General features: G+C 47.3%; 2 protein-coding genes across 5 annotated transcripts in view; one reads left to right on the top strand and one right to left on the bottom strand.

The window, feature by feature from the left end:
* ZMYM4 (zinc finger MYM-type containing 4) overlaps positions 1–15,390 on the top strand; it is a 57,737-nt gene extending 42,347 nt beyond the window's left edge. For 3 of the 4 annotated variants that reach the window (XM_083369736.1, XM_083369735.1, XM_083369733.1), the window contains 14 exons: positions 72–215; positions 916–953; positions 1,909–2,053; positions 3,040–3,161; positions 4,357–4,519; positions 4,837–4,890; positions 5,294–5,473; positions 5,645–5,739; positions 8,441–8,612; positions 9,860–10,011; positions 10,856–10,967; positions 11,140–11,388; positions 13,361–13,478; positions 13,571–15,390. In XM_083369736.1, the coding sequence (XP_083225862.1) occupies positions 72–215; positions 916–953; positions 1,909–2,053; positions 3,040–3,161; positions 4,357–4,519; positions 4,837–4,890; positions 5,294–5,473; positions 5,645–5,739; positions 8,441–8,612; positions 9,860–10,011; positions 10,856–10,967; positions 11,140–11,388; positions 13,361–13,478; positions 13,571–13,778 (1,952 nt within the window). In that variant the 3' untranslated portion in view covers positions 13,779–15,390. The remainder of the gene's footprint in view (positions 1–71; positions 216–915; positions 954–1,908; positions 2,054–3,039; positions 3,162–4,356; positions 4,520–4,836; positions 4,891–5,293; positions 5,474–5,644; positions 5,740–8,440; positions 8,613–9,859; positions 10,012–10,855; positions 10,968–11,139; positions 11,389–13,360; positions 13,479–13,570) is intronic. The other variant, XM_083369734.1, reaches the window with a different exon arrangement.
* A 3,180-nt stretch (positions 15,391–18,570) lies between these two features.
* On the bottom strand, positions 18,571–25,769 carry LOC310644524 (interferon alpha-inducible protein 27-like protein 2B). The gene is made up of 5 exons (XM_083369614.1): positions 25,726–25,769; positions 24,257–24,306; positions 21,399–21,428; positions 18,946–19,107; positions 18,571–18,854 (listed from the first exon to the last, which is right to left on the bottom strand). The coding sequence occupies exons 2-5, from the start codon at positions 24,258–24,260 to the stop codon at positions 18,769–18,771; spliced, it is 282 nt and encodes a 93-aa protein (XP_083225740.1). The 5' UTR covers positions 24,261–24,306; positions 25,726–25,769; the 3' UTR covers positions 18,571–18,768.
* Between the last annotated feature and the right edge of the window lie 274 nt (positions 25,770–26,043).

Raw genomic sequence — 26,043 nt, forward strand, 5'->3', positions numbered from 1 at the left:
TTAAATGTGTGTGTATAAGCACTAGACTCTTGCTGTCATTAACTGTGTTCCAACTTTCCTTTTCCACCCAGCAAACGTTTCTGTGACACCAACGTCTTCAGCAGGGCCCCCTTTATCTCTCAGGAAGGACTCCACTCCAGTGATTGCCAATGTGGTGTCTCTTGCCAGCGCACCTGCTGCTCAGCCTACAGCCAACTCCAATAATGTTTTGCAAGGTGGGCAGTAGATGGGTCTTTTCTCCTCTACCTGTTCAACCCACCCCTTCTGTTATGCTGCTTCCCTGGATGCACATTGGCATGTTATTGCTATGGTATGGAACTGTGTCTCTAAACCAGACATGTCAAACGCAAGGCCCCGGGGGCCAGATCCGGCCCGCAAAGTGGTTTCATGCGGCCCACGAAGCCATCCTGGAAACAGTGAGGGAACGGCCCCCATTGCCTTGGCCCTGGCCCAGAGACCCTCCTCCTGCCAGAGACCCTCAGATCTGTCCCACTCCTGCCCAGGCCCCCATAGACACCCTTGATGCGAACGATGTAGAGCTGGCCACGCCCACCCACTAGGCCATATGCACTTTAGCCATGCCCACCCAATAGGCCACGCCCACCCTGGCCATACCCACCCGGCCCCCTGAGGGCAACCGCAATGCTGATGCGGCCCTCAATGAAATTGAGTTTGACACCCCTGCTCTAAACCATAGTAACTTTTAAGCTGTCTCGGCTTCAGTTCCCAGAATTCTGGGACTTGAAGTCAATCCAGGTTAAAATTGCCACGGTTTGAGAAATGCCGATATGGAATGAGAATGTCTGAATGAGCAAGCAAGCCTATAAGCGTGCTTTTGTAATCTGAATCGCAGGACTGCTTTCAGTGTCAAAAAGGAAGGAAGACACTTTTTCTGTTTTTGTTTCCTCCTAACAGGTGCAGTTCCTACTGTAACAGCAAAAATAATTGGCGACGTAAGTTTTCCTGAAAATAATATCTCCCGATGAATTAAAATTTCTACTTATGTTCTGTCTTCATCACTATCTCATGCATTATTTTTTTTCTTCATTTGCTTTTAATTTTTGATAAATATTTTTAAAATCCATCCTTCCTTCAACTTCAACATAATTTAATTCATGGGATGAATGTCCCTCAAATGTCTTAGATTCCAACTCATCCTTGACCAATATTACTAATAGGAAAAAAAATGTTGGGCATGTGATTGCCTCTAGTTGCGTTTTGTACATACTGATGTTACACTGACTAGTGATTTTTGCATTCACAAAATTAAGCTAACTTACGGATACTTGTCATAACCTGGAAGGAAAAACTCCTTTGCTAGCTTTGATCCTCAAGCTTCCCTGGGAAGTGACTTTGTATGTTTGTTTAAAATTTCAATTTATATAGCTGTCCATCTCTCAGTCTAGGCAGCGAACATAGAACTAAACAACAGAAGGGAGAGCACAAAATCACAATCACTTCATAACATAATAAGGACTTAATGGCACCCAAGGACAGTCTTGCTTACACCATATAAACACAGAACCCCATTAATAGTCAAACTCCACTTCCTGGCCTTCATACCCAGGGGAATATGCAATCTTAAATGCTAAATGTTTTACCCAAAAGCAAAGTAAGACACAAACTCATAGGCATAAGTCAGGGGTCTTCAAACCTGGCCCTTTTATGACTTGTGGACTTCAACTCCGACTGGCTGAGGAATTCTGGGAGTTGAAGTCCACAAGTCATAAAAGGGCCAAGCTTGAAGACCCCTGGCATAATTCTACCAGGAGGCATCCTTACAACGGACATGACCCAGAATAGAAGGGAAAAGTAACTGAGGCTTACTGGCCCTACTGCCTCTTGTCTTGTTATCCCCGTCTGAAGGATGTGTAACAAACAGACCCTTGTTTTCTGACTTGAAACTAGGCAAGTACCCAGACAGATGCTTTGAAGCTTCCACCCTCACAGCCGCCCCGGCTCCTCAAGAACAAAGCCTTGCTGTGCAAGCCCATAACCCAGACCAAGGCCACTTCTTGCAAGCCTCACACGCAGCATAAGGAATGCCAAACCGGTAAGTAACAAACAAGAATTGATTGCTGCTGAGGTTTGCAAGGAAGAAAGAGAAAGAAAGGCTCAGCAGCAGCGCACATCACCTTTCAATGCTTTGGGACAATTTAAAGCCTGCTGGCAGGGGGAATTCTGGGAGTTGAAGTCTGCACATTTTAACCTTGCTGAGGTTGCAAAACACTGTCCTAAAATATATCGGCAGACTATATAATTGGGTACAATTCTTGTTTAGGTTCAGCAGGGAGGAGGGAAGAGGGAGAAGCCAACAGGAGGCTGCTATGCAAAAACTCCATTGTAATAACTTTTTAAAATTCCTGGGAAGGAAATACAGTCATATTATGCAATATCGCTAAGAATCCTAAAGTTGTTCTGATACTGAGAAAGGAAATCCAGCAGTGACAAGAGTCCTGTTGCCATAGATAAAGACAATAAGCCTCCATTGGCCTAAGAGTGAGTCATCTGATGTATTTGCCGGCCAGGGATTTATTTATTTATATATTTTTTATTTTAATTCCATTTATATCCCGCCCTTCTCTGAAGACTCAGGGCGGCTTACAAGCTTAGCAGTAGCCTTCATTCTATGTATATGCCTGCTTATTAGGGCTTTCACACACACCCCCAAGCGGCATTTTTACAAAGTCAGCTTAATTACCCCCAACAATCTGGGTCCTCATTTTACCTACCTCGGAAGGATGGAAGGCTGAGTCAACCTTGAGCCTGGTGGGACTCGAACCTGCACTAATTGCAGGCAGCTGGTGTTACTTAAGGAGGCATTAGCCCACTGCTCTACCAAGGCTCATTTACCTTGAAAGAACGGCAATGTAGGGGGAAAACGGCCAGTGAACAAATGGGTGTGCCAGACAAGATGGTGAGCTGGGTACAGCCATAACAGTTAACAGAAAACAATACTGTAACATGTTAAGAGAGATGAATGGGCAGCTGTTTTCCCCCAAGAATCACACCTTTTCTTTTTAACACGGCAATGGAAAGAAGAAGAAGAAGACGTTCCACCCAAAATCATTATGGTGCCTGTTCCTGTGCCAGTGTTTGTGCCAATCCCACTTCATCTCTTCACCCAATATACACCAGTCCCTCTGGGAATGCCAGTCCCGGTGAGTGATGTGCGGGGGTGCCCCTTTCTTCCAGCCAGGCTTCAAGATGTGCTAGTAGAAGATGGCATGGGTGGCCTTCTACCTGGCCAAGGTGCGGTGCCTTGACATGACCGCTTGTGATTTTACAGGTGGCCCTTGACTTATGACCAGACACTTAGCTAAGTAGCTTCAGAATTACAAACCACCTGCATTCAAAGTTTCAACCCAACTTTGAAGGAATCGACTTGGCTGAATCTCTCTTTCTGACGTCACCTGATCAAACTCCGGACACTTGGCAACACGGCTGCATTTATGGTCGTTTGCAATGTCCTGCAGTCAAGTGACTCACCTTCCCACCCCCAGCCCTGTAGACTGAAACAGCCCCATCCCTTCAGTTGATGTCACATGATTTCTGTGACTGGAAGTTTGTGGTCCTTATCCCTCACATGTGCATCTGTAGCCTGGGGGGGGGGGGGGAAGGAGGGGGGGAAAGAGATTTGACCAACTTAGAACTTTCCCAGAAAAGACCTGGATCAAGAGATTGCACAGTCCCGAGTCTAATTAGGGAGGCGGGGTGAGGTTCAGCGTAAACATACCCTAGAACAGGGTCCCCCAATCTTTTGGGCACCAGGGACTGGTTCCGTGGAGAGAGGTTTTTCCATGGACTGGAGGGGGCGTGGTTTCATGTACTGCCTGCATCCTGCAGATGGGACTTTGCTTGTTTGCGTGGTCCGGTTTCAGGCATGCCGCAGCCCGGTGCCAGTCCCCGGACCAGGGGTTGGGGACCCCTCCCCTAGAACCTCTCGGGAGCTATCTAGTAACGTTAAAAGTTACAGCTTTAGTTTGGCAAGGTGTTAAGCACATAACGGAATGGACTCGATTGAATCTCACTGTCTTATCTCTGGGTTTGAGCCTGCACTACGTGGTCTTCTGGGAATTTGCAGTTGATCTTCTAGCTAATTGTGCTCCTCCCCTCCCCTTTTGTCCTTATCTTGAGAAGCCTAAGATGCTTAGTAAGGCTACTGTCAAGGTATCACTGGACAGGTTGCACTTAAATTATAGCCTCAACTATTATGGAGAACGCTTGGCCTTTCTTAAGGGATGGACTCTCTTGAGACATCAGTGGTGACGTTTAAGAAGGGAAGCTGGCTCTTCATTGCAAATGAGACTTCACAGCTTCTGAGAAATAAGGGAAGTTGCTGCCGTTTCTCTCCAGGTCCCGGTTCCTATGTTTGTGCCCCCTGCCCCAGAGAGCCCTGACAAACCCAGAGAAGCCATTCCAGACGTCAAAAAGAACTCGGCTAGTCCTTTTGAGGCTGATCTCCTCCAGATGGCAGAAATGGTTGCCGAAGATAAAGACAAGGAACACTCTCAAGGTGGTAGGTGGATTTTGTCTTAGAGGATGAATGAAGGCAAATATGCGTGTCCGAGGATAATGTTGCAGGATCCAATCTGGGTCAGTGATCCGAGGTTTAGTCTTCTGAGCTTTTGGACTCGTGTTGGAGCCCATCCTTGGGGAACTTCTCTCAACTGGAACGTGTGCTTTGGGCTGTTCTGTGCGTAGTGACTTAGACACGTTGTGGGTCCCTTTAGCATAAATCTGTTTCATGTAGCATTAATTAAATTTTGGAATTTTGCTGAGTGTTAATTTGTTCTAGATGCATTGGTTTATCTTGGTCTTTCTATCTTGTTTCAGGCTCTCAAACATCTGAGCACGAACTGTTTCTGGACCCCAAAATATTTGAAAAAGGTAAGCCCATGAGTCAGTTCAACCGAAAGGCAAATTTCAACTGAACATGAGAAGAAACGTTCTCTTACCGAAATAGTTATTTAGAACACACACATGCATACAAACACTCACATACACATTTTGAAGGTTGTGCAAAGTAATAACCTTGGATTACAGCATGGATTTCTAGCCTTGGCGACTTTTAAGACCTGTGGACGTCAACTCACAGAATTTCCCAGACAGCCATGGTGCCTGGGGGATTCTGGGAGTCCGCAAGTCTTCCAAGTTGCCACGCTTGGACGCTCCTGGTCCACAGCAAACATGGTTTCCTTAAGGGCCAGTTTTCTAATGGGCTTTCGTTCCATCCGCTTCTTAGCCTTCCCCAATCCCTTCTGTGTTCAGCTTCCTTCCTTTGCAATTTCAGACCAGGGCAGCACGTACAGCGGGGACCTGGAATCGGAAGCAGTGTCAACTCCCCACAGCTGGGAGGATGAGCTGAATCACTATGCGTTACGCTCCAGCACGGTGCCTGAGCCCGAGCCTGAACCAAAACAGTTCTCCAAAGGCGAACTGGAGCAGGACCTGGAGGCTGACTTCCCATCAGGTTGGTCAGCTTTGGGAGAAAATGCTCGTGAAGGTGTGGCATCAACTCCCAGGCCGCAGCCTTTGATTCCCTACATCACTCGCAGAGTCATTTGTGACTTGCCCCATTATTGAAGATCAGCCGAAGTGCTCCGGTTTTGCTGCTAAATCTGTGCCTTTGTTTCCAAATTAGATTCCTTTGATCCCATCAGCAAAGGGCTAGGTCTTCATTCACGGGCACGAGCGAGGCGGAGACATAGAGACGGTTTTCCGCAACCAAAAAGACGGGTAAGAAACCCGGTTGGATTTCTTTGCTTATTACTAAAACCAGAAGATCAGAGATGATTTGCAAATGGGTCGACGCTGGCAGGTCAGGGCGCTGAATGAAGTTCTACTTTTTCCAGCAGCCTAAGCCAACGTTTCTCAATGGTGGTAATTTGAAGATGTGTGGACTTCAGCTGCCAGGAATTCTGGGCTCATTCGTGAATTCAGAATTCTGGGAATTGAAGTTCTCCTGTCTTCAAACCTCAGCAGTCTCCAGTGACATAGAATATCCACAGGGGAGATTTTCTTCCATCTCCCCTGAGAACACGCTGCAGTCAGGCTGGCCTGTCTTTAGACTGATTTCAGCCCATGTCATCAACAGGCTAAGACAGGGCCCCGGGCCACTGACCGGTATCAATCGGTGGCCTGTTGGGAACTGGTCCACACAAGTGGCAGGAAAGCAGACAAAGCTTCATTTGCTATATGTGGAATCTTGAGTTGCGCATGGGAAGACATTCCCCCTGCTGCCACTGCCACCGGTGGTCTATGGAGCCAGAAAAGCTGGGGAACTCTGGGCTAAAAGATATTCCATTGGAAGGAGAAACATCCTGAGTAAAAGGAACATCTTCCTGCTGGGGCAAGGAGGCTCTGTGGACAGGGGTTTGAATTCCTCTCTTCATGGCACACGGTAAACAGGCTGGAGCCCATCAGTTCTCTCATCTCCCTAGATCAGGGGTCTTCAAACTTGGCCCCTTTATGACTTGTGGACTTCAACTCCCAGAATTCTTCAGCCAGCTTGCTGGGAGTTGAATTCCACAAGTCATAAAAGGGCCAAGTTTGAAGACCCCTGCCCTAAATGAATCACCTGTTGAGTCTCTGATCCCCTTGACACTCCTCAAGGCTGAGATTTATGCCAGTGAGCTGTTGTTTCTTAGCCATTTTATAATATAATAATAATAATAATAATAATAATAATAATAATAATAATAATAATAATAATAAGAAGAAGAAGAAGAAGAAGAAGAAGAAGAAGAAGAAGAAGAAGAAGAAGTTGGAAGGGACCTTGGAGGTCATCTAGTCCAACCCCCTGCTCAGGCAGGAAACCCTATACCATATCAGACAAGTGACTGGCCAGTCTCTTCTTAAAAACTTACAGTGTTGGAGAATTCACCACTTCTGGAGGCAGGTTGTTCCACTGGTTAATTGTTCTCACTGTCAGGAAGTTTCTCCTTAGTTCTAGGTTGCTTTTGAAGAAAGAAAGGAGAGTGGCAGGCTTAGAATGCCTACCTGTGGTGGCAAACCTATGGCACGGGTGCCACAGGTGGCACGCAGAGCCCTCTCTTTTGGGCACACGTGCCGTCGCCCCAGTCCTAGGCCTTCAGCTGGGTTTTATAAAAAATTTTCGCTTTAGGCCTGTGCCGCTGTGTGCAAAAAAAAAAAAGTTCAATTTCAACTTCTCGCAGGAAAAAAAAAAAGATCTCACAAAGTTGGAATTGATTGATTGAACTTTTTAGTCCCAAACAGTCTGCCATTACCGCCGCAGCCACGCCCACCCACTGGGCCACGCCCACCCGGCACCCGACGATACATAAGTGGGTTTTGGATTGCAGTTTGGGCACTCGGTCTCCAAAAGGTTCGCCATCACCTAGTCCTTAAAAGTTACTGAATGACCTTGTTCGAGCCATGGCGTTCTCTGTACTTAATCTGTTATCAGAAGTTAATCCTTGTTGGGGAGCAAAATGCCGGCTTGCCTTGCCTCGAGGGGCAGTTTTGCTGGGCTCTTTGCATACTTTGTGACTAGATACGTACTTCATGCTAAGAAGTAATGTGCTTTACAGGTATTCCTCGACTTAACAACCCCAAATTTCTGTTGCTAAGCGAGACATTGGTTAAGCAAGCTTTGCCCCATTTTACGTGTTTCCTGGCCACGGTTGCTAAGTGAAACACTGCAGTTATTAAGTTAGTCACCCGGTTGTTAAGCGAATCTGGCTTCCCCGTCGACTTTGCTTGTCGGAAGATCGCAAAAGGGGATCCTGAGATACTGCAACCATCATAAATACGAGTCAGTAGCCAAGCACCCAAATTTTGTTCATGTGACCAGGAGAACGCTACTCAGGTTGTAAGTGTGAAAAATGGTCATAAGTCACTTTTTACAATGCCACCATAACTTTGAACAGTCACTAAATGATCTGTTTTAAGTCGAGCACTATCTGTATTTAGTTTTAGCTTAGTGTGTTATATGACCACTCATTTAGTGACTGTTCAAAGTTACAACAGCGCTGAAAAAAGTGACTTGCGATTGGTCCTCACGCTATTGTTGCAGCCTCCTTCAGTCACTTGGTTGTGATGTATAATGGTTGCAGCATCCCAGGGTCATGTGATCACCATTTGCGACCTTCCCAGTCAGCTGCCAATGAGTGAAATCAATGGGGAAGCCAGCAGTCATGTGATATCTTGCTTAACAACCTATTTGCTTAACAACTGCACCCCTTAATGCACGGGTCCTCAAACTTGGCCCCTTTTTCGACTCAGCCAGCCATGCTAGCTGGGGAATTCTGGGAGTTGAAGTCCACAAGTCTTAAAGTGACCAAGTTTGAGGACCCCTGCCTTAATGAGAAATGTTCCAATCCCTACTGTGTTTGTAAGTTGAGGACTAACTCTTTTAAGTCAAACTTTTACAATGTGCAAACCATATTTATTTATTTTTTTACTTTCCTTCCTTCAGGGCAGAAAGAAGTCCATCGTTTCTGTGGAGCCCCGAATCCTGGTTCAGAGCTCCTATCCAGGCTGTTCAGTTTCCGGGATGAGTCTCAAATACATGTATGGGGTGAATGCCTGGAAAAACTGGGTCCAGTGGAAAAACACGCAGGAAGATCAAGGAGACCTGAAATTTGGAGGTAACGCACTTTTGTTTTGTTATCTTTGTTTTCAGTTTGGGTTCAGTGGTGGAGATAAAAAAAGCTCGGCTTGGCCTTTGGACAGAATAATGTTAAAAAATAAAATAAAATGGGTAGCATCTGGATGAAAATTGGATTGTAAGACTTGGAAATGTATCATTTAGGAATGCTAGAAGCGGGCTGATTCTAGCTCAGTGATGGGGAACCTTTTAGAGACCGAGTGCCCCAAAACCGCCCCGCTCCACCCCTGCCCTGCCCACCCGCAGGGCCACCCACTGCTTCCACGGCCTGCCACAGGCGGCCCTGCAGTGCCATGGTGGCCACGCCCCTCACCCGCGCCCTGTAGCATCATCTGCACGTGACTAGGCGCGAGGGCGGACTCTTCTCCCGGCTGCCATGTCCTTGGCTGTGCTGCTCCGCGTAGGCTGCACCCGGGGGGGGCAACTCTCCTCCGGGGGGGGGGTCTGCTGTTGAGGAGGGGGCCTTAGGTTCACCACCACTGTTCTAGCTGATTCTAAATTTCGCAGTAGGAAGGCCCATCTAAGGCCGGTTTTGGCTTAGGTCCATTGTTCTACTTGCTGCCATTTGGGTTCCTATATACCAGACATGTCAAACACAAGGCCCGGGGGCCGGATCTGGCCCACGAAGTGGTTTCATGTGGCCCCCGAAGCCATCCTGGAAACAGCGAGGGAACGGCCCCCACTGCCTTGGCCCTGGCCCAGAGACCCTCCTTCTGCCAGAGACCCTCAGATCTGTCCCACTCCTGCCCAGGCCCCCATAGGCACCCTTGATGCCAACGATGTAGAGCTGGGCACGCCCACCCAGTAGGCCATACGCACTCTGGCCACGCCCACCCAGTAGGCCACACCCACCCCACCCCCGAGGGCAACCGCAATGCTGATGCGGCCCTCAGTGAAATTGAGTTTGACACCCCTGCTATATACAAATGAATTCCTTGGCTTACCTCTATTCAGGGATGGGGTTGAAAAAAGTCAAGATGGCAGCCACAGTCATCTGATCCAAGCCCTGCCTCCCCGCCCTTTTTTAGGGGTGGCTTTGATTGTGTGATTGCGGCTTCCCTGCTGATTCCTTTGACCGTTTGGCCCCATTTCTGCGGACTCTTCTGCCGCCATTGCTGATTAACTCTGGAAATCCCCCCCCCAGTTGATGCCAAGGGCTGAGCTGAGAACCATCTCCTTCTGATGGTCCAGAAGCTGATCTGCTGTAGGTGCTTCTCCTCCCTACAGTTCGGTCTGTGAAGCTGAAAGAGGACCTCCTCTTGTGTTCCTTTTCGGAGCTGAGTTTCGGCTTGTGCCAGTTCATCCAGGAGGTGCGGCGACCAAACGGCGAAAAGTACGACCCCGACAGCATCTTATACCTGTGCCTTGGAATTCAGCAGGTTATTTTTCTTCTTTACATCCATTTTCTGGAATTGCACATTTTTATTTGACCTCGGAGGAGTAGCAGGAAGAACTATTATCGAAATGGCAGATGGGCTATTAATTAGGCTGGGCTTTTTTTATGAGCCTCATTTGTTACCAGGTTCCGGCTTTTACATGCAAAAACATCTCTCCCCTCTGTATTGCTGGCCTGTAATTCTGAATATAGAAAAGAATATTTGTTGCTCAGGGTTTTGCTGTGGAGTCCTTGGTGTTCTCTGAGCTTGGTTTTTTTCTTCAGAGGTTTTCGCGACCCGACTTTGTAACATCAGCAGTGTGAGTTAAGTGTGGGGTTTGCTCCCTGTTTACATAGAGTAGCATGTCCTGTCACGTTAGTGAGGATAGAGTTTTGTCTTTGGTAGTTCCTTCATGATCAGTTGGAGCCTTGATTACCAGTTGAGGGAGCGCCAAGGACTCCACAAAGACACCCCCTATCTCTATTCATATGGACCTGGCTTATCAATGGTACATAATCCGTGGAAGAACACTTCAAAGTCATGCTTGAAAATACGGCTAGTGGAAGCATCTCAGTCTTAAGAAGACCTGTATTTTCTGGCCACTTTCCAAACCCTTCAGTGATGATGATAACTTTATTGTCACTTTGAATGTACACCAATCGGCATACATCAAAATGAAATTTCATTGCATACAGCTCTCAAAGGGTCACCACCTCCGAAAGTGGTTGTATTAAGATGGGATGACAGAACTGAATCTGTTGCTAGGCCGATGGCTCTGCCTCTGGATTTCTATAGAAACATCGACATTTTCCCTAAAAAAAATTTCTTCTTTTTTTCTCCTTTGCAGTACTTATTTGAGAACGGCAGAATAGATAACATTTTTACTGAACCCTACTCCAGGTTTATGATTGAACTTACAAAACTGTTGAAAATCTGGGAGCCTACAATCCTTCCAAACGGTAAGCTTGGCAATTTGTTCGGCTCGTAAGGCTGTTGGTGGCGCCTTTCGAAAAAGGAGCAGATATCTTCGATAGAGGATGGGGCTCAATTTCAGACGTGCGCCTTTTGGTTTGATCTGGCCGAAGTGACTTTTTTGTTTTGTTGTGTTCCTCTCTTGCTCTCAATCTGCAGGTTACATGTTTTCAAGAATCGAAGAGGAGCACTTATGGGAGTGTAAGCAGCTGGGCGCCTACTCCCCCATCGTGCTCTTGAATACGCTGCTTTTTTTTAACACCAAATACTTCCAGCTCAAGAATGTCACCGAGCACATGAAGCTGTCCTTTGCCCACGTCATGCGACGTACCCGGACTCTGAAATACAACACAAAGCTGACTTACTTACGCTTCTTCCCACCTTTCCAAAAACAGGACGTAGAACCAGGTGGGTAAGCCTGTCCTTGCCTTTTTCTCTTGTTGCCTAACCTGCAATCCTTCCCAGTCACCCGTTCGAGCACCAAGCAGATTGGGACCTGCTTAACTTCTGAGGCCAACACCATCAGCCTGCTGCCATTTACTGGGAAGCCCAAAAGTTCATTGACCAGGACAGTGATACAAACATTACTTTCATTCCCCCCACCCCCCACTTTCCTTACTTTTTTTTTTCCCAGCCCATCTTTTGGATTAAGCATTCAGGCCCTAGGATGAAGGGCAACACTTTATCAGGCAGTCTCTCCCTTTTTCAAAATATTTATAGAAAATATCGGGACATTTGCTCCCCCTTTCTCGCAAGACGAGAGATCATCTCGGTTCCTCCAGCACCGCGTTATGTCCCAGGAATGTACCGAGAGCGCTAATCAAGAATAGATGGGGGAATCCTTGGTACTCTCCAAGGTTGGTGGCTTTCTTGCCAATTAGGTAACATCGTAGCCTTTATTCAGTTTTCTTCCCATTTTTTTTAAAAAAACAACAACAACTGAATGAATCTCTGCTTAGCTAGAGCTGCCTTCTTCTGCCTTAGAATGCAGATCAACATGTTTTCAGTGGAGAGTGGGCAAGGCTGGAGTCTGGTTATCTTTTCGTTTTTCCAGCTGGGTGATTTATTTCAGTAGTTTCCTTTGGTTTTTATTTATTTATTTATTTATTTATTTTATTTTAATTCAATTTATATCCCGTCCTTCTCCGAAGACTCAGGGCGGCTTACAAGCTTAGCAGTAGCCTTCATTCTATGTATATGCCTGCTTATTATTTTATTTTTTATTTTTAATTCCATTTATATCCCGCCCTTCTCCGAAGACTCAGGGCGGCTTACAAGCTTAGCAGTAGCCTTCATTCTATGTATATGCCTGCTTGTTAGGGCTTTCACACACACACCCAAGCGGCATTATTACAAAGTCAGCTTATTGCCCCCAACAATCTGGGTCCTCATCTTACCTACCTCGGAAGGATGGAAGGCTGAGTCAACCTTGAGCCTGGTGGGACTCGAACCTGCACTAATTGCAGGCAGCTGGTGTTACTTAAGGAGGCATTAGCCCACTGCGCCACCAAGGCTCATATTTTATTGTGTTTCCAATAGAGGAATGGTAGGAAATGGCCATTTTAATTCACTGGGATAGTAATCCAGACGGTGGGTGGTGTTCAATGAAAGGCCTTCATGATTGCTTCTGAATAAAACAAATTCCCAGGCAAGGTGAAACCTCCGGGCATCTCCCTGAGCAGCTAACTTGCTTTGGGCAGGACTTTTTTGGGTTACAGCAGGGGTGGGCAGTTTCCCCCCCCCCCCATGGAGCCACATGAGGAACTGGGACTGTTGTGGAGGGCTGAACCAATAGCTCCCAGCTGCCTTCCATCCACTTGCCTACAAGGCAGCTCTTTGACCGAAGTGGCCGTGGGTGGCCAAACACAGGTTCCCTTCATGCAATGACACTGCCACCACTGCCTCAGGTTGCTCCAGGGAAGGGATTTCTTAACCTGCAAGGCACAGAAAAGTGTTTTCTCTCCTCACCCTCCCACAGCCACCAGCTGACCGAAGGAGCGCACAGCAACTGGGCAGAGCTGAACTCAAACTCATTTTTTTCTCTCTCTCTCTCTCTCGCCCTGTGGCATGCTTATTTATATTTAATTTCCGATTGACCTCACACGGACAGGGGCAGCCAAAGAGCCAGGGGTGGCTCAGGGCTATAAAACGGCTAGGTCTGGATTACAGAATAGAAACAATCACGTAACTCCACACTGTCTGCAGGCCAGGCCCAATGTTGCCATTTCATCTGCAGCTATTGCGTAGCATTTCACAAGGAACGCCGGGCAAGAAAGTGAGACTTTACACTGGTTGTCCTGCTGCTGTTGGGTTGGGAGGGGGTGTCTATTTGGTCTTTGTGCCCTGTTTCCCATCCCCGATCTTTCTTCTCCCCCTCCAGATAAAGTAGTGGGCAAAAGGAAACGTCATGAGGGTGAAGAAGCAGTAGAGATGATTGAGAACACTGACAATCCCTTGAGGTGCCCAGTTCGGCTCTATGAATTCTACTTGTCAAAGTGGTGAGTGATGCTACATCTTCGGGCTAGTTTCTTCTCAAAGAAGAGGTCCAGACCCCCTCTCCAAACCCTGCCCCTTTTCTCTCCCCGCACAGTTCTGAAAGCGTGAAGCAGAGGAGCGACGTCTTTTACCTCCAGCCGGAACGTTCGTGCGTCCCCAATAGCCCCATGTGGTATTCCACTATGCCAATAGATCCTGGGACTTTGGACATCATGTTAACGCGCATCCTCATGGTAAGGGAAGTGCACGAAGAACTTGCCAAAGTTAAACCGGAGGACTCGGATCCGGAGCTTTCGGACTAAACTTGGGCGAAGGGGAGGTCCTCTCTTTTGTTTTTGTTTGTTTGTTTGGGTTTTGTTTCCTTCCCTTTCCATGGTATCTTGCAAAAAAAAAAAAGCACCAAACCGAATTGCACCCGGCCTTCAGAAAAATCACTCATGTCACACACACACAAAAAGGGGGGCCCCCAGACCTCCAAAGGCACAGCGGAAGCTGCAAACAGGTTGCAAAACGAGACTCGGAAGGATGGAAAGTGGCAGAAGACGCCGGAACACTGGAGAGCTTTCAGTGGCCGCAAACGCTTGCGAAAACATTTGACAAAAGTTGAACTGGAGACCTGTCTCTTCCCTTCTCCCTGCCTCCAAGTGGTGCTTGTAGTGGAATAAAAAAAACAATTATGGATGTGTTTTCTTAAAAAAAAAAAAAGAAAGAAGAAGGAAAGCAGTGGTGTACATCCTTCCCTCCTAACCATGGAAGCAAAGGAAGCTAGATTTAAGACCCCCGTCCGGGTGATTTTGCAGTGTAGCTGCTACCCACTCGTCCATGGAGGTCGCCTAATACTTGCTATAGGACGCCGAGCAGAACGTAGTGAGACGGAAGCCCATGGGAATGCCATCTGTAACATACACGCCAGAACCGGTCCTTGCCCTCTCTCCCCTTTTATAATTTTCTGGGGGGGGGGTGGGGTGTATCTTTTTTTAGGGAAAAATTTTGGGTTGTTCAAAAAGGCTAACTTGGCCAGAAGCTGAAGCGAAGAGGGGGGAGCTTGGTGGGCTGCCATCACGTTTCCTGGCTTTTGAAAACCCAGGCAGCAGGAGCAAATCAAGTTTTAGCCAGGCCACCTCAACCATGCTTTCACACGCGGAAACAACTCATTTCTGAGTGAGCTCACGCACACATACTTAGCTGCCCCATGCAGACAAATAGGGTTTGGTCCTCCACCCATCCCTTTCTTAAGAGCAAGATATTCAAAAGCGGTTCCCGAGAAATTGTACCCCGTCCGACTATTCCTCCATTGCTCATTTTATAAATTACTTCTACAAATCCAGGAGAGTTTGAACGTCGGAGGGCTTGCAGATGTTTTGTTGTTCGCATTATCCCACTGGTTGATTTAAACAAGGCATTGTAATCCTCAGCATGATTTGTGTAGCGTCGCTTTTCATTTAAAAAAAAAAAGGCATAGAAATCAGATTCCAAATTTGAAAGAGAATTTGGGTGGCTTGGCTTTGCCCTAACCCCCCCTCCCTCCTTCCTCTGGGTAAAAAAAAAAAAATCCCCTTTATCAAAACGCAGGGTGCAAGGCTTAGCCAAGTCCATTTCACCACCTTCCTCAAGCCGAAGACTTTTTTTTTTTCCGTCTCAAAAGATCGCTTTGAAAATTGAAACTATTTTTTAAAAGAAAAAAAAAACGGGGGGAAAATTGTATGTTTTTATTAGCGGTTTTTGTCCATTCACCAAATTTCTTAAGAGTTCTTTAAAAAAAAAAAAGCAAAAGAAAAAACAAACACCCTGTTGGTCTCTCCAGCATTGAACAAAGCCTTTTGTGTATGTGTGTGTGCGTGTGTGCGTGTGTGTGTTTGGGGTATTCTTTTTAACAGTAACAAAGGTTAACAATAAAATCAGAAAGTAGTCTTCTCTCTTGCTGTTGTGTACTTGATCGTCTCCTGCCTGTAATGAAAACCACTGGTGTATTTTGGACAATGCGGAAAACGGTGTACAGCAGGTCCCCAGCCTTTTCTAAGTACATCCCCTCACATCGTTTCTGTAATCTTCCCCTCACTCCCCGCTTCCCTGCATCCCATCATTTTTAAACAGATACCCCACCTTTTATATATATTAAGGCAAATCATTACAAGCTGAAATGGAGGAAGAGATGAGGCAGAGCTGTGACTTTTCCAATAAATTTCTCAATTTGAGTTGCATGGATTTTTTTTTTAGGTGTTTTTAAAATACGTGTGTGTGTTTTATTTATTAAATTTATATGCCGCCCGCTTGCATTTCGAGGCGACTCTGGGTGGCTTACAATCTAATAAAACATGTATACCTAAATATAAAATACATGAATCCTTCCGATATGCCCACACAGGTAGCTTTCCCCTTTACTATGTAGTTCAGCAGCTCCCAACCTTTCCTATACCCCACACCCCTAGAACGCTTCTGATGTATTCCTCCAAAAGTTGGAAATAACGGAAACAAATTATGCGTATAACACTGTTAGTTTTGAAAACCCAAGTTTTTGCACCCCCTGGAATATTGTCTTGCACCCCCCAGGGAACCCCTGATGTAGTTGTATGAATTTGCAGTTGAATGATGCATATTGGTTTCCTTGGCAAACGTGGCTTTCCTGCACTTAAAAGTCCCCAACGTTGAAAAAAAATTGTATATATATGAAAAGTTGAGACGGGGACATATTTGTTTCATGCTGTGTAGTGTGTGGCTTCTGTAAAAAGCAAACACTTAAAACGTGTCATAATTGCACAGGAACGTGCCCAGAGGTCTCCTAAGCACGCATCAGGGGAAGCCGTCAGAAGTGGGGTGCTCTGTCCATCAGTCTACTAGTAGTTCCTGACTTGCAACTATTTGTTAATGACCGAAGTTACAACGGCCCTGAAAAAAGTGACGACTTTTTACACTTAACGACCGCTGCAGCATCCCCATGGTCACAGTGATTTGGCAATTGGTTCGTATTTATGACGGATGCAGTTTCCTGGGTTCATGTGACCGCCATTTGTGTGTGACCTGACAAGCAAAACCAATGGGGAAGCCAGGCTCGCTCAATACTAACTTTAACAACGGCAGTGACTTGCTTACAACTGTGGCAGGAAAGGTGGTAAAATGGAGCGACAGGAAAGGAATTGCCTTGGCCACCTCCCACAGGATGGTGTTCCACCCTTCCAGAAGAATTCTTGTTTGGAGTGGGGAAAAAGATCGGTCTTTCCCGAGAGCCTTGTGCGAAGAAAAGCAGGGCGGCTCTGCAGAGCACAGACTCTTTTGAGGTTTGGGAAATGAACCCCACAGCTCTTGGGGAGCAAAACGATGCCCCAGTTAAGCAGGAGCAGATGCTGGATTAGCCCCCATTAGTGAAACAGTAAAATGGGATTTGGTTTTCGTTGAAACCCACCCACCCCTTTATGTAAACTTGGAACAACTGTTCAATAGAGCAGTAAAGGGAACTGAATTATTGGAAGCACAGGTGATCAACTTCATAACCATTCGTTTAGTGCAGCGTTTCCCAACCTTAGGAACTTGAAGATGCGTGGACTTCAACTCCCAGAATTCCCCAGCCAGCTATGCTGGCTGGGGAATTCTGGGAGTTGAAGTCCACGCATCTTCAAGTTCCTAAGGTTGGGAAACACTGGTTTAGTGCAGGGGTAGGCAACCTCGGCTCTTTTATGACTCATGGACTTCCAACTCCCAGAATTCTCAGGAATTCTGGGAGTTGAAGTCCATTAGTCATAAAAGAGCCGAGGTTGCCTACCCCTGGTTTAGTGACTGGTTGAAGTTAACACTGAATAAAAATACTTGCCACCAGTCCTTGTGCTTCTGGCTTTGTAATATCCCCAGTCACATGATTGCATCCTTCTGTGGAATGACAACTCTTTTTTGTTAGCTATTTCCAATCCAGGTTCATAGCTTAACTCTAAAAAAAAATTGTAGCAGTTGATGACTAACTGAACATACCATCTCTTTCTAAGGAATAACAAAGTGCATCTGATTTATACCATTGGTGAGCCACCCAAATGGACTAGGACCGCTTAGAAAACAGAGTTTTATTTTTAGAATAGAATAGAATAGACTGGAAGGGTCCTCGGAGGTCTTCTAGTCCAGCCCTCTGCTCAAGCAGGAGAACCTATGCCATCTCAGACAGGTGATTGTCTAGTCTCTTCTTTAAGGGTGATGGAGCACCCAAGATTTCTGAAGGCAAGCCATTCCACTGGTTAATTGTCCTCACTGTCAGGAAGTTTCTCCTTAATTCCAGGTTGCTTCTCTCTTTGATTAGTTTCTAACCATTGTTTCTCGTCCTTCCCTCTGGTGAGCAACCTTGCCCCCTCTTCTTTGTGGCAGCCCCTCAGATATTGGAACACTGCTATCATGTCTCCCCTTATTCCTTTTCTTTAGACTAGCCCAGGGGTCAGCAACCTAAAACAGTGAAAGAGCCACTCGGAACCGGTTCCCTCACAAAAGGAAAACCTGGGAGCCGCAAAAAATATGTGCACATGCACGCACATGCGCACAACAGGGTTTGACTGAAGAGTGGAGCCAAGGCGAGATATGCACCTACCCTGCATATTTGAATTGATTGGTTGAACTTTTTTAGTCCCACTTTTTTTGGGGGGGACTGCACATGGCAGAGGACCGGGAGCTGCAGGAGACGGCTGAAAGGACTAGCCCAGGGGTCGGCAACCTCGGCTCTTTTATGACTCGTGGACTTCAACTCCCAGAATTCCTGAGCCAGCTATGCTGGCTCAGGAATTCTGGGAGTTGAAGTCCACGAGTCATAAAAGAGCCGAGGTTGCCGACCCCTGGACTAGCCAGACCCAAGTCCCACAGTCGTTCTTTGTGTGTTTTGCTTGTGTCCGGCTGCAACAGAAGGGAGAACCTCACCACTAAAAGATCCCAACGAGATTGAAAAAGGTTTATTTTTTTTGCCTTGCACATCTGTACCGCTTTGAAGTTCAGAAAAGAGGCTTGGGGTTTGCCTCTTCAGGGCTGGGGGGGGGGAAAAAAGGAGGCAACTGCAAATTTGGTCAATGGAAACCCATCAAGTTAGACATCCCCTTACATTTCATACGAACTGAAGCACAGGGGACAAAAAAGATGAAAGGAATTTTTATTACGAGAAAAGCAGCCGAACAAATCTACGAGAAGGTAGGCTAAACCAATAATTCAAGCAATTGAGGGAGTCTAGGAAGAAACAGCCGTTAACCCCTGCAAGCAGGTTTCTCTTTAGAGGCCTTTTGACAGTCAATTAATTTCATGGAAAGCACGGGTGGGGGTTTTTCCTCGGGCCTCTCAACTGTAAATGTTCTTTAAGGCTCCCAGCACTGCTCCTGTGGCTGTGGTTGCTGCCGACACAGCGCCCGGCACCCCTGCAGCCCCTAGACAGAGAGAGGTATAAGGCAAGATATAAGATGCCAGTCCCCATTGATCAGACCTATCCTCGCATCAGGGCCAGGGCAGGAAACGTACCAATGGACTGCAGGGTGGCAACCACACCCCCACTGGCCACTCCGCCTCCATTCGCGATGGCAGCGGCAGACATCATTTTGGCCCCAATTGAACCAGCCGTAATTCCTGCAGCACTGAAGCCCAGAAAGCCAACTGCGACTGGGATGCCTACCACAGCCACTCCTGTAGAGAAAGAAAACATGGAGCTGACTGTGGTCCTTGTGTCCCAGGAAGAGTTCCCAACTTTTAGAGGTCAAGAGAAACTCCATAATGATCTAGGACAGGGGTCTGGCAACCGTGACAACTTGTGGACTTCAGTTCCCAGAATTCTGGGAGCTGAAGCCCACAAATCTTCAAGTTGTCACGGTTGCAGGCCCTTGATCTCAGACAAACCTATTCTGGAAATGGCCCTTTGGAGACCTGCCTGTTCTCTTCCAGAGCCGGATACCTGGCTGTCTTCTGAAAGACAACACCCTAAACCAGGGGTAGGCAACCTTGGCTTTTTTATGACTCATGGACTTCAACTCCCAGAATTCCTGAGCCAGCCATGCTCCCAGGAATTCTGGGAGTTGAAGTCCACGAGTCATAAAAGAGCCAAGGTTGCCTAAAAAGGTAAAGGTAAAGGTTCCCCCGCACATGCGTGCTAGTCGTTTCCGACTCTAGGGGCCGGTGCTCATCTCCGTTTCAAAGCCGAAGAACCAGCGCTTGTCCGAGGACGTCTCCGTGGTCATGTGGCTGGCATGACTAGACACCAAAGGCGCACGGAACGCTGTTACCTTCCCACCGCAGTGGTCCCTATTTTTCTACTTGCATTTTTACATGCTTTCGAACTGCTAGGTTGGCAGAAGCTGGGACGAGTAACAGGTGCTCACTCTGCTACACGGCACTCGGGATTCGACCCGCCAAACTGCCGACCTTCTGATCGACAAGCTCAGCGTCTTAACCCACTGAGCCAAGGGTCTCCAAACTTGGTAACTTTAAGACTTGTGGACTTCAATTCCCAGAGTTCCTCAGTCAGCAATGGGGAAGAAAGAGTGCGTGGCCTGAAGGCTTCTGGAGCATGTCAGTCCCAGAAGGATCAGTTATGCACATGCTCTGTTCCACAAGTTTGCAGTGGATGGTTACGTGATGCGCAGTCAAGATGATCCATGTGCAGTTTGCTGGTTCCCACCACTGGCTGCAGAACGATTTAATTCCAGCGGCAGTTTCTGACTAAGGTTTTGGAGAACTTGAACATGAAGCTTGGCAATGGGAGTAGTTTAGTTGTAGTCCTTGACTTACAACCACAACTGAACCAGAAATCCAGACATAAGACATCCATGTGATCAGACCCCAAGGGAAGTTTACATTTTTTATAGCTGTTAAGCAAATTTTTAGTTATTTATTTATTTTAATTCCATTTATATCCCGCCCTTCTCCGAAGACTCAGGGCGGCTTACAAGCTTAGCAGTAGATATGGTTGTTAAGCAAATGGGGTGGCCAACAAATCTGAAACTGACAAAAAAAAACAGTCGTGTGACCGCAGGACACAGCAATGGGTTAGAAAGGCGAGCCTATTGCCAAACGCCCAAAATGTGGTCATGTGACCATGCTGGGGGGAGCAGAAGCAACATTTTCCCACCACTGGAAATGCTTTATGGGCTGTAAAACATCCATTCCAAGGTTGTAACTTCAAGCAGTCATAAGTCGAGGACTAACTGTATACAAAGACTATAATCCCAGGATTCACGAGCAGCAAGGTTAATTCTTTTCCTGTTCTGGTGATTTTTGAACAGAAAGCTCAGAATCCCCACCCAATGTTCAAGGACTTTGAGCGATAGAATCCAAACGACTGGACATCATCAGCTTGTCTATTTTTCTCTTCCACTCTTCAGCCCCCACCTCTTACATGGAAGACACTAAAAGTCAAAGACCAAGAGAGTATGTTGTGATTCAGGGTCAGCCTGTGGGTTCGGCAGTTGGGTCGGACGACTCAGAGGAGGAGGAGGGGGGTGTTGAAGAGCTTGCTGAGGGGGTTGAAGATCTTGCTGATGAGAGCCCTCAGCCAGGCCCCTCTCATCTGGTCACGACGCAGACCCAGCTGTGTGAGCCTGACAGCTGGCCCTGTTCAAGGACGCCCGACGCAGGAGGCAGTCAATCAGGAGTAAACAGAGGAAGGCAATGGGGCTCCTCGGAAGCAGGCAGAGAGAAGCCACACCCTGAACTGTATTTAAGGGGGAATGCGTGGGAGGGCTGGTTTGCTGAAGGCAACCGCTTGAAAAGCTCCTGTTTCTTGGTTCGTGTCTTGTTCTATTTGTTTTTGTAGCAATAAATTTCGCAGGCGTAATTCCAGCCTCTTGCCTTCTTGTAAAAGGGGTCGTCCCTGCCTTTTCTGCAGGGCCGGTAGCAGGCTGGTACAGAACAGAGTAATCTTCAAACCTTCCAGTTCCCACAAGGACCCACATTTACATACTGATGAAGAACCAGCAACTTACCCAGCCCAATTGCACCACCAAGTATAGAATCTGGGGGGGGGGGGGGGAAGAAAGAGATTTATGTTAATGAAATAGACAAGATTTTAGTACACAAGAATTGAAAAACCAAACAAAAGTAGTGTGGGAGCAATCCAGACAAACTTGGACAACCAGTTTAACTGAACTCTAGCTTCTTGACTAGGTTCATGCCACATTTTCCAATCTCCACCATAAATGAACCCCAAACACTGTCAGGTATACTTGGGTGATAGCACCATCCTGTGACCTTTAAGAGGCTGCAGGGGAGCTACTAACTCATTTTTCCCAAAGCATGTCACGATCCTTAGAGAGATCACCAGACCACAAATGGAGGGTGTTCGGAGCACACTCGTCAAATCTGGTACACAAAAGTGTTAAAAGCTAGATGAAAAGCTGTCAGGCACAAAGAATCAAAGTTAAGTTCTAGGTAAGCCAATTCGTTGCTCAGGCCTATACACAAGAATCTGATCAACTAAAGATCAGCATTAAATTGGCACTAGGTGAGAGTTAACGGAATTCAAGAGGGGCTGGGCTTGGATCCCTTGTGGGGGATCCTCTGTTAACTCTGCCCCCAGGCTCTGCCTCTCCTCCTACAAAAACAACACAAAGGCCTATATGAAAACCAAAATTATTGCTCTTCTTTCCATTGATATTGCTTTCTTTTAACATCATATTGTTACTTCGTATCAGCGTTTCTCATCCTCAGCCCCTTTTAAGATGTGTGGACTTCAACTCCCAGAATTCCCCAGCCAGCCTGCTTTATGTGACCTATGGAATAAAATGTGACAAAGATAACCTTTGTCATTATTTTTTTCCTGTCAACACACTGGCATCCATTAAAAAATCAAATTCTGATGCCCGCTCTCAGAAAATACAGGTAAGACCCCGAAGTAGGAGCCCAACAGAGCTTGCCCATCAAATGAATAAGACTCAGTATTGCATTTTAAAATCAAACTCATTAATTGAATCGAATGGTTCATTAAATGAACAAAGATTTGATTTACTATTTCCTCTGATGGCTGCCTGAAATGAGAGACTTCTTGCCGGCTGCTGCAGGCTGCTTCCAGCTGCAAATCAGCTGTTACCAGTTTCAGTAACCACAGTACTTATAAACCCTTCCACCTCAGAAGACACTTGGCAACGGAGGGAGACTTCCCTGCTGCCTGTGCCACCCAAAATGCCTTGCAGCCCATCTCACGCCCTCCGCCCGCAACCCATCGACACACACTGTTGCTGCTGACACCTTCAACCGACGCAACAAGAGACTCACCCCGAACAGCTTTATCAATAGTTCCTCTCTTGCTTAAAGTCTCCAAATCCAATGTAGACCTACGGTCGTGTAACAGTTTGGAAATATGACTCTGCTTTCTCGTCACAATTCCCGAAGAGGATAGTACTTTCAAGTGGGAAAGCCCAACATTCTTCAGAGTGGAGGAAGCAGCAGCAGCAGCCATTTTAGACAGCATAGTGTGGTGGGAATGTAGTCTGGATTCCTAGGAGGGAAGAGCTGCTTTCCAGACAGCAAAGAGGCAACAGAGCTTGGAGAGTTTGGCTGGCAGGGAAGGGGTTAAAAAACGTCTCCTCTCTAATTATTCCCAGAGTATATCTGCAATTACGCAAAACAGTTGCCTCAGTCTGGCAAGATTCTTCTCTTAGAGACACATGAAACAGTGAACAATACTGTATCTTCCAAAGAATAAAATTCACAAGGGAAGAACCACCACTGCCGCCTTTCCTGTATATCCTCATCAGCCAAGGCAAATTAGAGCCAGTTTGGTCTAGTGCAGAGGTCCCCAACCTTTTGGGCACCAGGGACCGGTGAGGTTTTAACGGACTGGAGTGTGTGTGTGTGTGTGTGTGTGTGTGTGTGTGTGTGTGGGTTTTGCGTTTTGTGTGCTGCCTGCATCCCACGGATGAGGCTTTGTTTGTGCGGACTGGTTGCTGGCATGCTGCAGCCCGGTACAGACTGGGGGTTGGGGAACCCTGGTCTAGTGGTTAAAGCACCAGACTAGAAAACGGGAGCCTGTGAGTTCAACTCCCGCCTTAGCCATGAAAGCCAGTCACTCAACTCTCAGCCCACCCCACCAGGCTGTTGTGGGGAAAGTAGGAGGAGGAAGATGGATGTTTGCCACCTTATTTGTCAAAAACGAAGGTGGGACACAAAAAAGGTAAAGAATAATAAGAGAAACTAAAATAACTGCAGGTGTCATTCATAGTTCCTGGGGCCTGACATTTATTTTTTGCTTGACACAAACCCTAAGGAAACCATTTTATTATTGGGGGAGGGATCATAGAAATTCAAATGGCAAAGGACACCATCTGACAAAGTTTGGGACCCTCTGACAAAGCATGATGGGCAGGCCCAAGTACCAAGAGCAGAAAATATTTGTATTCCAACTAGCTGTAGTTGATTGCACACAAAAAAAGAGACTAGATCTAGGAACCCCCTTTATGGCTGCACTCCCATAACGGGCCTCTCCTGGTTCCTTAATATAATTTAACCATCCCAAGGAAACAAGACTTGCAAGTGAACAAAGCAGGGAGAAAAAAATCAGGTTTAAATCTAACTTGCTTAGTTATAATATTGTGGCTGTAGTAGATTGACCACCTAGATTGCTTCATTCATTTCAGGGTAATAAAAACAATGAGAAATATTTCCAAACAAAACCAATTGGGAAAAGGGAAAATTAAGGGAAGGGGGGGGGCAGAAAGGGAAGAAAGAGGGGAGAGGGAGCAGGGGGGAAGGGAAGGGCAGGCCCGAGGGGAAAGCATCCGTTACCTGAAGTGTGGAAGGAAACTGCCTTGCTAGCAAGCAGGAGATATTCAAAGAGCAAACTCACCCATTGGTAACTTAACTATTGGCTTTCCTTTCCAGCCGATGCAGAGCGCCCTGCACAAAAGACAAACGCAGCTCAGCCAGCCAAAAAGAAAAAAGAAATGTGTGCAGGAATTTTCTCACCCTGACCTTGGGAGAGGGAGAGCCAACCTTTTTCTGTGCATCTTGCTGGAAACAGGTGAGCCAATCCTAACACAAAGGCTCCTTCTGCAGTTCCAACCCCCCCCCCCCCCAGCCAGCCAGCAGGAACAGGATGCTGGCTTGTGTAGTTGAGCAAAAAGGACAGACTCTTCTGGCCTGCGCTTGGAGGAGTTCCAAGAGCATCTTTGAAAGAGTCATTCCTTGCCATCCCCCCCCACCGCCACACCCTTGCAAAGGAGCGCAAAACGCACCCGCAGCCCGCTTCAAAGCACCAAGTGGGCTTTTTTAAAAAATCCCATTTATATCCCGCCCTTCTCCGAAGACTCAGGGTGGCTTACAATCTAAGCACAAATCAATGTGCTTAGCAATAGCCTTCATTCTATGTATAAAGGTAAAGGTTCCCCCGCACATGCGTGCTAGTCGTTTCCGACTCTAGGGGCCGGTGCTCATCTCCGTTTCAGAGCCGAAGAGCCAGCGCTTGTCCGAGGACGTCTCCGTGGTCATGTGGCCGGCATGACTAGACGCCAAAGGCGCACGGAACGCTGTTCCCTTCCCACCAGAGTGGTCCCTATTTTTCTACTTGCATTTTTACGTGCTTTCGAACTGCTAGGTTGGCAGAAGCTGGGACGAGTAACAGGCGCTCACTCTGCTACGCGGCACTCAGGATTCGACCCGCCAAACTGCCTGCTTATTAGGGCTTTGCCCCCCCCCTCCAGTGCCATTATTACAAAGTCAGCTTATTGCCCCCAACAATCTGGGTCCTCATTTTACCTACCTGGGAAGGATGGAAGGCTGAGTCAACCTTGAGCCTGGTGGGACTCGAACCTGCACTAACTGCAGGCAGCTGGTGTTACTTAAGGAGCCATTAGCCCACCGCCCCACCAAGGCTTCCCTCCTCTTCCAGAGCCCACCCGAGTGCAGCCTCCCTTCCGAGTCGGGTTCCAAGCAGCCAGATGCGCAGTTGCATTTTATCCTCCTCCTCCTCGCAGGCTATTCAGCAGAGGGGGGGGCGGCTGCTCCACTCCCCCTCCCGCGTTCTCCCCCAAAACCCAGCGGTTTCTCCGGCCAAAACGCCTGCATCCAATAGCCCCCCCCCGGCCCCTCTCATCTTCTCAAGTGCGGGGGGGGGGTTATAAAAAAAATGGTCCAGGGAAGGGATGATGGCGTGTTAGCATCCCCGCTTTCCACACACCCCACCTCCCGCGACCCCCCCCCCTGCCTTGCACGTCCCCCCACCACCACCGGCCGAGAATCCTCGGGCTTCTCCAGCGCCGGGAGACCCTTCCCCGCCCGTGCAACCAAGGCTGGCTTCGCGCCGCTCGCAGCTCTTACCGAAACGCCGGAGCAGCCGCGCCGCGAATGGAGCCGCCGCGCCCCCTTCTCCCTTTTAAGGACCAGTTTCGGTTTCCGCTTCGCCACCGGAGGGAAACGAAAGTGAATCCAGCGAGCTCCGGGGGAAAACGTTTTGGCCTCTCTGGCTTCGATTCAGTCCCGAACTAACCCTTGAGACTTTTTTTTTCTTTTTTTTTTTGGGGGGGGGGGGGAGGGAGACAGAATTAAAAATATAAAGGAAGCATTGGGGGGGGGAAGAAAGAGTATTATTTATTTATTTATTTTATTAAATTTACATACAGGAACAGATATGAAAAG

The sequence above is a fragment of the Vipera ursinii genome, assembly GCF_947247035.1.
Source record: "Vipera ursinii genome assembly, chromosome: 9".
NCBI lineage: Eukaryota > Metazoa > Chordata > Lepidosauria > Squamata > Viperidae > Vipera > Vipera ursinii.

Bases quoted from the DNA above. Each gene is read 5' to 3' on its own strand.
- LOC310644524 (XM_083369614.1), bottom strand. The intron at 19,108-21,398 runs GTAAGTTGCTGG...CTTTCTCTACAG, and splicing joins TGGTGGTGCAATTGGGCTGG to GAGTGGCTGTGGTAGGCATC. The intron at 18,855-18,945 runs GTACGTTTCCTG...CTCTCTGTCTAG, and splicing joins TGCCACCCTGCAGTCCATTG to GGGCTGCAGGGGTGCCGGGC.